This window comes from Ranitomeya variabilis, chromosome 5 (genome assembly GCF_051348905.1).
Source record: "Ranitomeya variabilis isolate aRanVar5 chromosome 5, aRanVar5.hap1, whole genome shotgun sequence".
In the NCBI taxonomy this organism is placed as follows: Eukaryota; Metazoa; Chordata; class Amphibia; order Anura; family Dendrobatidae; genus Ranitomeya; species Ranitomeya variabilis.
In genome coordinates this window covers 226,228,896-226,243,176 of record NC_135236.1, presented here as the reverse complement: position 1 = coordinate 226,243,176, position 14,281 = coordinate 226,228,896, and the positions used below count along the sequence as shown (strand labels likewise).

The window sequence follows — 14,281 nt, the reverse complement described above, 5'->3', positions numbered from 1 at the left end:
CGCAACTGCGGTACCAGGGAGAAACTACGCTAATAGATTTAGTGCACTAAGTGCGTGCAGTGCCGCTCTGGCAGACGCCACTAACCACCCTAACTAGGGCTTGGAAAGCGCACTAATTATGCAAGGTGCCACACTGGCGGATGCTGCTTATTTGACTCTGTATGCTCGTGCCTTGTGCTGGATGGCACAATCTGGCGCTAGTCAGCTCAAGCACTCAACCACATGCAACAATGCTAGGGAGCGGGACGATTTAGGAGCTTTCACCAGATATCTAACACACATTCACACATACACGATTTTGGTTTATACTAGCATATGACTGAGTGGCCATGCAAACCTTTTAGAGTTGCAGCCTTCCGGGACCTTCCCAGTGGTCCAATCAGAGCCGCTTCAGGGCCTGAGCGTGTGACCTCTGACCTCCTATGAGAGGTCATCCCACGGGCATGCTCAGTAGACAAAAAGCAGGACTTAGCCCCTGGAGCATCTGCATGCCGCTGATTAATGCTGGTTACAATAGCTGAACCTGGGACAACAGCAGTAACCAGATGCACAGCAGCAGCTTGAGCAAGACGCTGGGACCGATGTCTCTGCTGAGCAGACTGCTCTGCGGCTGGGGGAGAATGAGAGACCGCAGAGGACATGGTTCATGATTCCCCCTGTGCAGCAGCAGGAACCTAACAGACTATAATGTGGTTTTGTGCGATTTATGAAAAACATGTAAAATGAAATATGAAAAGCAAGCATCTGAATAAGGTCTAAGTCTGTATTGATTGACTAAAAACTTAAACAGTCAAAACAGCTATTTTAATCATTGTATTAAATTATATTATTATATAATATTATATATTATTAATTATATATTTTCTCACCTAGTAATAGATCTAAAAATGCTAAGTGATTTTGAGTCTAAGGCGCCTCAATCAATGTCATCAGGACATTCTTTTCTCTTAACCTCCAACTCCCTCCCAAATACAGATCTAAGCTTGTTCTGCCAATGGTACGCTGTGCAATGTGCAGACTTAGGCTGGAGTCACCCTAGCATATGGCATCCGATGCGAGAAATATCCTAAGACCCTCGGCTCCTGCTCTTCTGTGAGCGGGAGCCGATTGTCATGCTTCTGTGCTATAGGAGCACAGCAGCGGAGAAGGCAGAGAAATTAATTTCTCCATCTCCTCTGTTGCTGGCGTCAGTGTATATCGCACCACACTCGAATAATATCAGAGTTATGTGTTTTGTGTCACTTGCATCCATAGACTTATAGGGGTGTGAGTGAGTGAGCCGAGACTTGGTGCCAATCGCAGCATGCTGCTATTGTTCTTGCATACCGATTCGTCATGAGAAAATAATCGCAGATGTGAGTTGGCCTATAGAGTAATACTGAGCGATGTTTTTGTCGCATAGTACTTGGCCGTATTGTACAGTAGTTTGACTTCGCCCAGGTATTATTTTCAGCACTCATTTAATAGACTGTTTACAACATGCGTCAGATATGCACTGAATAATCAGTATTATGTGAAGTGTCCAAGAGCGCTAGTCATGACTGAGCTGTTGACCCATCATGCTTTAGCACGTTACAGGAAAATTGTGTAGGTCCTGGCTGGGTGTTGATGTTGGTGTTGTGTGGGCCTTGTCCCGTGTAGGTCACCTTTAGCGGATGGTATTGGCTGGACAGGATTATGACTTACTCAAATCAATGAAGAATGCTTCCTTGCAAACATTGGAACTTTACTGAACTTAATAAGTGTTATGTACACGGAATAGTGAGCACACAGTCTTAACCCTGCGTCAGGCACAAAAGGCTTGACAAGCACAGCTCACATTTTTATTTCCCTCTCATCTCCAAGGTGGCAGGGGATCCCGCCCCTCCCAGTACCTTCCTATCTTTAGGTGCAGATCGAAACTTCCCCACTCAGTTTTACAGCTGTCCTTGTGGAGCGCAGGTGTGACCACCATGGCCTCTCAGTCTCCTTACGCCTGAAGGTTCTCACTTTTGAAGGTTCATATTTTCTGGGGTTTTGTCATCACAATTGTTTATTTTGCTCATTTTATGAATGAATAATACAAAGTTTGTGGATATTTTGTAGAAATAACTAGTGTTTTCTTACAAATAAGAGGGCTTTGGCAGTAGTTGTTACATTTGGGTACTTTTTGTTGTATTACGTTTATGGTTATTAAATGTTTTTTTTTGCATATGATTTTGGGTACTTTCTTTTAATTCATCTCTATGAAGGTCACTGATTACTTTGATAGACCAGAAAATGAGATAATTAGATATTATAGGTGGTTTTCTAACCTGAATCTGTCAGGCGCCTAAACTCGGGAGTGCCAGAGATGCGCCTGACCCAGGGTTAAGTATGTTTCATTCACAGCATTTTTTCACATACATCGATTCGTTACCTTCCACTGTAGTCTGCTCCACTGCACTGTTTCACCCTACTTTGTCACAGATTAGCTTGTCGTCACAGAACAGTTCAGCAAGTTTCTCTACACCTGCTCAGGCTGCTCCACGTCCCAGGGATGGGAAGAGGGGTGGGCATGGTAGGCACCTGTCTAGGTTGCCAACTCCTGCCTATCAGTCACTAACGCCGCTCACCTTCTCTATATCCTATGCACCTGCCATCGCTATTGGATGCAAATACGATTGTTGTCTGCCTTGTTGCCATCACAGGAGCAGATGAGCTGTCATCTCACCTACTCCTTCGGGATCTCCAGAAAGATGCAGGCCACTTCCAGCCTGCACCTTGTTCGAGAAGGCACACACAGGGGATGTTGGAAGGCACGGTGCAGTGACACCATTGTGCCCTCCAACATCTACTGCTGCACTTCACAGAAGAGGAGACAGTGAATGGGAGCCCGGATTATGTGAGTATGAGCTTTTTTTTTTTCTTCTTCAAATCTAACATTACTGACTGTGCCTGTCCTCAACCCAACAGGATGATTGGTGTACTGCGTCACCTTTAGCCGAGTTTGCATTTAGCAACCGCATTAACCAGTCTACAGGCACATCCCCTTTTTCTGCAACACTCCCCTGGCAATCACATGTCTAAGGTCCGGTTCATCTGAAATACTTCTCTTTACCTCAGCTCCCTGATTGCATGCCCGGTATACTTTCACCCCAGCTCAGGACACCCACACGGACCTGTCTGTAAGTACCGTGTATTCATGTACAATTGATGGCTTTCATTCTCTAATTATGTACTGATGATGATTTTGGTTTTTATTTTCATGTACTGATGATGGTTTTGGTGATCAATATATCACCAGAATCATCATCATAACAAGAATACATCACTAGAACAATCACCGCTACATCAATATGTCCCCAGAACCAGAATACATCACCAGAAACACCATCAGTTTTGTGCAAGTTGTATTTGACGCATGACGGACACTAAAACCATAAGATGTATACCTGTATTTACAATGGGAGGTATGTTTATTTTCCATTAGGGTATTTGCCAAATGCTGGACACCTTAACTGAAACCAAATGGTCCAGATTATGGTTACACTTTATTAGTTTCCATAACAATCCTTGGATTCTACATTTAAAATATAGGACGTCAGGGATGAATATTGTTATTTTTTACGCTGTATTATGTAAATGGTCAGCAAAAAATGATTGTTCTGTATATAAGTTTGAAATTGCACTCCCTGTTAAATCACATCACTAAAGTACGCCACTTTTTTTACTTTTGGTAACATGTTTTTGTGAAAAAGGTAACAATTCTAGTGGAAGTAGTCATCAGAGTTTGCTACCTAACTCATAGGCGTTGAAGAGTGGATGTGCATTAGGGGTCCTGTTACCTTAGTCTCTGAGCCATTCCTTTGCCTTGGGGTGGGGGGGCACAATTGGTTTTATCTGCCTAGGGCACAAAAATACTTTTCCCCAGCCCTGCCACGTCCCATCACTATTGACGAACTGGATCCACCGCTTGGGACCCTCACTAGTCCCGCAGACTCAGTCCTCTTTAGGTTCATACCTTCGGCATTTATCAAGCTCAGGGTTTCTCTTGAAACCTCATCCTATCCAAGGACCCCTTTAAGGTGGAAGGCCACTCTGTCTATTCTGTAAGTTCCTGTCTCTATTTAGCTGTGGATCACCCTTTGGAAGCACTGATACACTCGTTGCTCTCAAAATTCTCACTCCCTCTATTCAGGGAGCAATCTGCCTTCCGTGGCACTAGCCCTCCCACTGTGGGCCGTCCCAAACATTAACTGCATCATAACTTTCCCTGTCTTTGTCAGCTACCTGTCGCTGGGCAGACTACAGCTTCATACTAACAATGTAAAATATCTCTATGCGCTAAGCCTATTACACTTATGTTTATCCTATACTACCACAACCTGTACTGTACAGTTGTGCTCTAAAGTTTACATACCTGGGCAGAATTTTTGCTTTCTTGGACTTTTTTCAGGGAATATGAATGATAACACCAAAACTTTTTCTCCACTCATGGTTGGTGGATGGGTGAAGCCATTTATTGTCAAACTACTTTGTTTTCTCTTTTTAAATCAAAATGACAGCCCAAGACATCCAAATAACCCTGACAAAAGTTCACATGCCCTGGTTATTTTTGGCCTGATAACATGCACAGAAGTTGAAACAAATGGGTTTGAATGGCTAATAAAGGTACCATCCTCACCTGTGACCTGTTTGCTTGTAATCAGTGTGTGTGTGCATAAAAGCTGAGTGAGTTTCTGGGATCCAGACAGACTCTTGCATCTTTAATCCAGCCACTGACATTTCTGGATTGTGAGTCATGGGGAAAGAAACATAATTGTCAACGGATCTACGGGAAAAGGTAGTTGAACTGTATAAAACAGGAAAGGGATACAAATAGATATCGAAGGAATTGATAATGCCAGTCGGCAGTGTTCAAACTGTGATTGACAAATGGAAAATTAGGGGCTCTGTAAAAGCAAAACCACGGTCAGGTCAGGTAGACCAACAAAAATGTCATCCACAACTGCCAGGAAAATTGTTTGGGATGCAAAGAAAAACCCACAAATAACATCAGCTGAAATACATTGAAAACTAGTGGTGTGGCTGTTTCAAGATGCACAATAAGGAGGCACTTAAAGAAAAATGGGCTGCATGGTCGAGTCGCCAGAAGAAAGCCATCACTGTGGAAATGCCACAAAGTATCTCGCCTACAATACGCAAAACAGCACAGAGACAAGCCTCAAAACATCTGGAACAAGGTAATTTGGAGTGAACGAGACCAAAACAGAACTTTTTGGCCACAACCATAAACGTTACATTTGAAGAGAGGTCAACAAGGCTTATGATGAAAGGAACACCATTCCTACTGTCAAGCACGGAGGTGGATCGCTGATGTTTTGGGATGTGTGAGCTACAAAGGCACAGGAAAGTTGGTCAAATTTGATGGAAAGATGAATGCAGCACGTTATCAGCAAATACTGGAGGAAAACTTGCACTCATCAGCCCAGAAGCTGTGCATGGGATGTACTTGAATGTTCCAACATGACAACGATCCAAAACACATAGCCAAGTCGACCTGTCATTGGCTACAGCAGAACAAAGTGAAGGTTCTGGAGTGGCCATCTCAGGTTCCTGACCTCATTGAACCACTCTGGGGAGATCTCATGCATGCAGTTCATGCTAGACAGACCAGGAACTTACAGGAACTGGAGGCTTTTTACCAAGAAGAGTGGACAGTTTTGCCATCTGAGAAAATAAAGAACCTCACCCACGATTACCACAAAAGACTTCAAGCTGTCATTGATGTTAGAGGGGGCAATACACGGTATTAAGAAATGGAGTATGTGAACTTTTGATCAGGGTCATTTGGATGTTTTGGGTTGTCATTATGATTTAACCCCTTAGTGACGGAGCCAATTTGCAGCTTAATGACCAGGCCAATATTTACAATTCTGACCACTGTCATTTTTTGAGGTTATAACTCTGAAACACTTTAACGGATCCCGTTGATTCTGAGAATGTTTTTCCATGACACAATTTTGGAAACAAATTTTTTTTGTTAGGACGTTATAAGGGTTAAAAGTTGACCAGCGATTGCTCATTTTTACTACAAAATTTGCAAAACCATATTTTAGGGACCATCTCACATTTAAAGTCACTTTGAGGGGTGTACATGACATAAAATACCCAAAAGTGACACCATTCTAAAAACTACACCCCTCAAGATGTTCAAAACCACATTCAAGAAGTTTTTAACCCTTTACGTGCCTCACAGGAACTGAAGCAATGTGGAAGGAAAAAATTAACATTTAATTTTTTTTAACAAACATTTTACTTCAGAACCATTTTTTTTTCCACAAGTGTAAAAAGAGAAAATGAACCACAATATTTATTGTGCAATTTCTCCTGAATACGCTGATATCCCATATGTTGGGGTAAACCACTGTTTGGGCGCACGGCCGAGCTCGGAAGGGAAGGAGAGCCGTTTGACTTTTTCAATGCAGAATTGGCTGGAATTGAGATGAGACGCCATGTCGTGTTTGGAGAGCCCCTGATGTGCCTAAACAGTGGAAACCACCCACAAGTGACACCATTTTAGAAACTAGACCCTTTAAGGAACTTATCTAGATCTGTGGTGAGCATTTTGAATCCCCAATTGCTTCACAGAAGTTTATAACGTAGCGCTGTGAAATAAAAAAAAATGTATTTTTTCCACAAAAATCATCATTTCACCCCCAAATTTTTATTTTCACAAGGGTAACAGGAGAAATTGGACCATGAAGGTTGTTGTGCAATTTGTCCTGAGTATCCCATATGTGAGGGTAAACCACTGTTTGGGTACAAGGCAGAGCTCGGAAGGGAAGGAGCACAGCTTGACCTTTTTCAATGCAGAATTGGCTGGAATTGAGATCGGACGCCATGTTGTGTTTAGAGAGCCCCTGATGTGCCTAAACAGTGGAAACCATTTTGTAAACTAGACCCCTTAAGGAACTTATCTGGATTTGTGGTGAGCACTTTGCAGCCCTAAGTGCTTCACAGAAGTTTGTAGCACAGAGCTGTGAAAATAAAAAATCTTATTTTTTCCTCAAAAATTATATTTTAGCCCACAATTTTTTATTTTCACAAGGGTAACAGGAGAAATTGGACCCCAAAAGTTGTTGTCCAATTTGTAATGAGTACGCTGATACCCCACTTGTGGGAGAAAGCTACTGTTTGGGCACACGTCGGGGTTTGGATGGGAAGTAATGATGTTTTGAAATGCAGACTTTGATGGAATGGTCTGTGGGCATCATGTTGCGTTTGCAGAGCCCTTGATGTGCCTAAACATTAGAAACCCCCCACAAATGACCCTATTTTGGAAACTAGATCCCCCCAAAGGAGCTTATCTAGATGTGTGGTGAACACTTTGATCACCCAAGGGCTTCATAGAAGTTTATAACGCAGAGCCGTGAAAATAAAAAAATCCTTTTTTCCACAAAAATGATTTTTTAGCCCCCAATTTTTTTATTTTCCCAAGGGTAACAGGAGAAACTGGACCCCAAAAGTTGTTGTCCAATTTGTGCTGAGTACGCTGATGCCCCATATGTGGGGATAAACCACTGTTTGGGTGCACAGCAGAGCTCAGAAAGGAGGGAGCACCATTTGACTTTTGAATGCAAAATTGGCTGGAATCAATAGTGGAGCCATGTCGCGTTTGGAGACGCCCTGATGTACCTAAACAGTGGAAACCCCCCAATTCTAACTCCAACCCTAACCCCAACACACCCCTAACCCTAATCCCAACCCTAACCATAATCCTAATCACAACCCTAACCCCAACACACCTCTAACCCCAATCCCAACCCTAACCATAACCCTAATCACAACCCTAACCCCAACACAACTCTAACCTCAACACACCCTTAAACCTAATCCCAACCATGACCATAACCCTAATCACAACCCCAACCCCAACACACCCCTAACCCTAATCCCAACCCTAACCCTAACCCTAATCCCAACCCTTACCCTAATCCAAACCCTAATCCCAACCTTAACCCTAATCCCAACCCTAACCCTAATCCTAACTCTAACCCTAACTTTAGCCCCAACCCTTATCCTAACTTTAGCCCAACTCACGTTTGCCCAACTGTAGCCCGAATTGGAAAATGGAAATAAATACATTTTCTTTATTTTATTTTTTTCCCTAAGGGGGTGATAAAGAGGAGGTTTATTTACTATTTTTTTAATTTTGATCACTGTGATAGGGTCTATCACAGAGACCAAAATGAACCAATAGGAAAATTCTTCCTATTGTTGCAGGGTGCCTGCCAGCAGATCTCGGCATGCGCACTGCGAATGCGCCTGCCATTTTCTTCCTGAAAATAGATGACTGCGCCCATGGGGGGAAGCAAGAGGGCCAAGGAGCACCGGGAGACACTGGTAAGTATGGGGGGGATCGGGGATCCTGTTTCTCTCTCCTCTGATGTGATCGCAGGAGACTTTAAATGGCACATCAGACTTTTTTTTTGCGGTCGCCGCTATACAGTTAATAGCGCCGATCGCAAAACCAAGGTCGGTAAAAAACAACTCAAATCATGTTCTCTGGGGTCTCGGCTACCCCCAGCAGCCTAGACCCCAGAGAAAATCTGACTCTGGGGGGCACTGTGGTTTAAGTACCCTTAATTGCCACCATGAAAAGGCACATCGTTGGTTGTTAAGGGGTTAAAAAGAGAAAACATAGCAGTTTGACAATAAATGGCTTCACCCAACCACTAACCATGAGTGGAGGAAAAGTTTTGGTGTTATCATTCATAATTCATTCTCTCTCCTCTGATGTGATCGCAGGAGACTTTAAATGGCACATCAGACTTTTTTTTTGCGGTCGCCGCTATACAGTTAATAGCGCCGATCGCAAAACCAAGGTCGGTAAAAAACAACTCAAATCATGTTCTCTGGGGTCTCGGCTACCCCCAGCAGCCTAGACCCCAGAGAAAATCTGACTCTGGGGGGCACTGTGGTTTAAGTACCCTTAATTGCCACCATGAAAAGGCACATCGTTGGTTGTTAAGGGGTTAAAAAGAGAAAACATAGCAGTTTGACAATAAATGGCTTCACCCAACCACTAACCATGAGTGGAGGAAAAGTTTTGGTGTTATCATTCATAATCTCTGAAAAAAGGCCAAGAAAGCAAAAATTCTGCTAGGGTATGTAAACTTTTGAGAACAACTGTGGCCAGATATTTACATCTATACTTTCACTGCAAAACTTGAATTTAGGGTTTTCGAGTATGTCACTCGTAATATTGCTGGAAAAAATTAGTTTGCATTAAAGCTGTCTTCAGTTTCCAATCACTAACCTAGTACTGAAAATACCGTAGTAGCAAAGTGCAATGAAATACTGTGTTAGGCCAGGTTCACATTATCGTTTGAGTCCGCAGCGTGGTGCTGCAGACTTCTTAGCTTAGCTCCGCCTACTTCCACATGTGTCCTGTCTATCTTTAACATTGGGTATGCAAGGACATGCGTTATATGCGGATGTGTCCGCGTGCCTTCCGAACGCAACATGTTGCATTTTCTTGCGTTCGGCAGGCACGTCAAAACGACGCACGCGGACATATCCGCATACAACGCATGTCCTTGCATACCCAATGTTAAAGACAGGTACGCAGGACGCATGCAGAAGTAGGCAGAGCTTAAGGAAAGAAGTCCGCAGCACCACGCTGAGGACTCAAACGCTAATGTGAACCTAGCCTCAATCCAATGTTACACTGCTGCACTTATAGCATATCTCAATATGCAATACATCACATTATTACTGAGTTGTTCTATTTCCCCTAGATAAACCATAAGTAGGACATTACTTTATGTCTGTACTTTGCTTAATGCAGAAACACAATCATTTTGCTCAAATTAGTTGATAATTAAATGATAAATCATATCATTTAATTATCAACTAATTTGAGCAAAATTATCGCTCAAAGATTCATTAAAAGCTCTAAATTGGTTTCCTTTCCAATCCACATCTCTAATTATCATGTATCTGTCATTTTTGTACATAGATAAATAATATTACCTATTAACGGAACCGAATCGGATGTGGCTGGCATTATCTCCGCCACCAGCAGCATGAATACAGTAAGAGATAAAAGCACAGTTATACCTAAAAGACAAGCAAACAAAAAAGAACAATCAGAATGACACAATAACAGACAGAATCCAGAAGGAATTATACTAGAGATGAACTAATGTATTTGAGTGGAATTTCATTTTACTCTATTAGGGTAAGTTCACACTAGGCCTTTTTTCAGCTTTTTTAATACTATTTTTTATGCAAATTTTCAGCTGGGTTTTACAGCACCAGCTATGTCAATGAGATTTTAGAAATCTCATGCACACACCTTGTTTTTATTTTGTCATCAGTATTTTGTGCTTTGCATGTTTTTTGACACTTCTTTCATTTTTTTTCAGCGTTTTTCACCCTGACATGAATGGGTGATGAAGAAACACTGAAATTCTGCAGCAAAAACACAGGTATCAGGTTTTGCTGCGTTTTTTGTGGCAAAACCTGATTCTGTAGAACAGGACTTTTTATTCTTGCACTAAACTTTATCTGCATGTGGAAGAGACAAATCTAGCATGCGAAAACGCACAAAAATGCAGCAAAAAACTCAAGAAAAAACAAGCAAAACCTGCTTTCTTTTTGCAGCTTCCTTCCTGCCAAGAGATCAGTTTTTACTGCAGAAAAAAGGCTGAAAAAACACGTTCTGTGAACTTGCCTTTATTAAAAAAGCTGCTTTCATCAAAATGTGTATTGTTTATAATTCACTTGCGTTCAGATGCAGCGAACGAGGGACAATGGCTGACATTTTTCTGAACCACGAAAACCCATAAAAAGGTTAACAAAAATACTTATTCTCACCTTACCGCTCACCTCTCCAGTCCTCATACCATTTGACCGATCCTTGTAATTTCTTCTCATCACCGCGATCACTAAATTTTCGGGCCTGGGACATTTCATTGCATGCACACGCAAAGTTAAGGCGGATCGGATGTCATGACATCATGACGTTGTGACCTTACATACACTTGCACAAAGCTGTCCCAGGCCATGTAAGAGCCGGAAATCCCGGCCTAGCATAAAGAGGAGCGGAAGCATTTACACTTGTGAAAGTGATAAGAAGATGTGACGAGTATCGGACATATAACGATGAGGAGCTGAGGTGAATATAAGTATTTTTTTTGTTTTACTTCTTACGGTTAAGGAACATCCAATTTGCAGAGAAAACTTATTGGTGAATCGAAATTCCTATTAAAATTTGGGCAAACCAGCAAATTAGAATTTTGTCTGATCTGCTCATCTATAAATGATATAATAGATCAAGGGGATAGCCGTCAAAAGTAGTAGGGCCTTCAGGAAAATGGTATATAGTCACTAGATAAACCTGAAGCAAATACTGAAAATAGTGTCAACAATTTGATTTTATTAATAGACCAATCATACAGAACCAACGTTTCAACCTTATGGCCTTTGTCAAGGTTATTATCTGTATGTTGGGCTGAATTCACATGCTGGCAGTGCTGTAGTCAGGAAGCAGGGATATACCGCTGTGCACCACGTCCTCACAGTGGTATATCCCTGCTTCCTGACTACAGTAATAAAATCAAATTTGTGACACTATTTTCAGTATTTGCCTCAGGTTTATGTAGTGACATCTCTAAATGACACCCAAGTGGTACTTTACATTTAGAAACCGAAATAAAATAAGAGGATCAGCATAAAATTGCATAAAAATACTGTGTAAATCAAAATGAATAAATAATACAACAACTACTAATACTTTCTTATAGGCGACTGAGAGGACAGAAATTTACCACAGAGCCACCCTCACATAAGATGTGATGAGTGGTGTCTGAGACAGCTGCTTTACTACATTTTGTCTGTTGGAGACAGATCACCTGTCAGTTTTATCTTTGATGGAATGACTGCACACAATTAGAAGACACTGATTCAAGTAAAAACAGTTTATACTTGTCTAAATGTTATTTTTTACTTGCAGAAGGCATTAGCCAGCATTCAGGAGCATTTAACCCTCAAATCATCACTATTGTCACTATTGTTGGTAAAATCAACACTACATCAATGTAAAAAAAAGCATTGGCACTGGGACAGTTTGGATGTAAAAGATGAGAAAATTGGGTTTTTCTCATTCTGAAAACATTTTTTTAAAACTGCTGAACCTCTTTAAGGACAATTTGCAAGGTGATTTTTCATAGAATACTAATAGCAGAGGTGTCAAACTGCATTCCTCGAGGGCCGCCAACAGGTCATATTTTCAGGATTTCCTTAGCATTCCACAAGGTGCTGGAATCATTCTGTGCAGGTGATTAAATTATCACCTGTGCAATACAAGGAAATCCTGAAAACATGACCTGTTGGCGGCCCTCGAGCAATGCAGTTTGACACCTCTGCTAATAGTATCCTGAAATAGGGCTTGGGCAGCCCTTTACGAATACAGTGGGTACGGAAAGTATTCAGACCCCCTTAAATTGTCCACTCTTTGTTTCATTGCAGCCATTTGGTAAATTCAAAAAAGTTCATTTTTTCACATTAATGTACACTCTGCACCCCATCTGGACTGAAAAAAACTGAAATGTAGAAATTTTTGCAAATTTATTAAAGGGAATCTGTCATCCCAAAAATCGTATATGAGCTAAGGCCACCGGCATCAATGGCTTATCTACAGCATTCTGTGATGCTGTAGATAAGCCCCTGATGTAACCTGAAAGGTAAGAAAAACAGGTTCTTTTTTAGTGATAATTAGTGATGAGCGAGTGTACTCATTGCTCGGGTTTTCCCAAGCATGCTCGGGTGACCTCCGAGTATTTATGACTGCTTAGAGATTTAGTTTTCATCACGGCAGCTGAATGATTTACAGCTACTAGCCAGGCTGAGTACATGTGGGGATTGCCTGGTTGCTAGAAAATCCCCACATGTAATCAAGCTGTCTAGTAGCCTCAAATTATTCAGCTGCCGCAATGAAAACTAAATCTCTGAGCAGTCATAAATACTTGGAGTCATATAAGAGAGCAAGGCGCGGGAGCACCGCTTATGCAGGAAACTCGTGACATCACAGGCCCACCACAGATGTGACGGCCACCCCATTGAATATTCATCACTTACCGAGGATTTCTATGCCACCTCCTCGCTCCTTGTCAAGTGACAAACTATGCATTAAGGGGATTATCCTCCTGCCTTACTTCTGCCACCTATCTACATTTAATCAGGAACCAAGCAACCCCATGAGTAAGACCCAGGAGGGTACACTCGCTCATCACTAGTGATAATTCTAAGCAGTATGTGTTGAGAAAACAGTCACTGCTCCTCACCTGCCCACTACAATCCCAACAGTGAAACATGGTGGTGCCTTGCGCTGGCGTGTACTCCGGAGGATAGAGAATGAACTTCATTCCAATATTGCGGCCAGCATGCAGCCAGCGGGAAAGGAAAGAGTGAATCAAACACCCAAAAACCCCACCCATATGACCCAAAACAGGTCCCACCAAATTCAGGTGACAGGTTCCCTTTAACACACCAAAAAGGTTAAGAAACAGCTTTTCCTGCATAATCACGGGTTTTTTTGCCTTTTACAATAGGGAGAGCTCTCATTTTGTAGGTCCCTCTGTCATACATCATTTTTAGTTAGCTATTCCTCAGCACTTTACAAGGCCAGCTACAACGTACCAGTAGGTATGTTGATCTTTGACCTTACTTAGACATTTGGGCGGTCCTTCCCTCATTGACACTCAGATAGTGGAACACATATTCCATAGCAGTTTACAATGTGAACATTGTAGCATTGGGCTTCACCCTCCTCCTCCCGCCAGTGCTCCTCCTCCATGTGATTCTGCGGTCCTAAATTTAAATGTTCAGAGGGCCTGCAGTAGGCAGAAAACCTGAGTTTAGTGAAAGCCCTCATGTGGCCCTGTAACATACGTTTGGAAGTGCCCTCTAGAAATTTTGGAGGGCCCTTTTGTGTACATTTGAGAGTGCTCTCACTTATTCATATTGTAGGTCCCTCATTCTATTATTTAACTCATTAAAGGGCAGAGCCTACATGGAAAAAGGGCAAGAGACATGGAGTATTAGAAGGTAGCAGTGAGTGCGGCCTGTGATCCTCAGATTTGAGTGCACTCTGTGAACCAGAAAAATAAATCTGCACTAGTCAACTGGATGATGAGCTCAATTATATTCAAATAGAGAATGAAGACAGCGCCTCATACGTTGGTGAAAAATCGCAGTTCCTTTATTTTGCCCTCTGTGGTGATGTTTCGATCTCCATGATCTTTTTAATGCT

At 42.0% G+C, this 14,281-nt stretch overlaps 1 protein-coding gene across 1 annotated transcript in view; it reads right to left on the bottom strand.

Moving 5' to 3' along the window:
- CHRNA7 (cholinergic receptor nicotinic alpha 7 subunit) overlaps positions 1–14,281 on the bottom strand; it is a 510,896-nt gene that overhangs the window by 65,535 nt on the left and 431,080 nt on the right. The window contains exon 8 of the mRNA XM_077263866.1: positions 10,000–10,086. Within this exon, the coding sequence (XP_077119981.1) occupies positions 10,000–10,086 (87 nt within the window). The remainder of the gene's footprint in view (positions 1–9,999; positions 10,087–14,281) is intronic.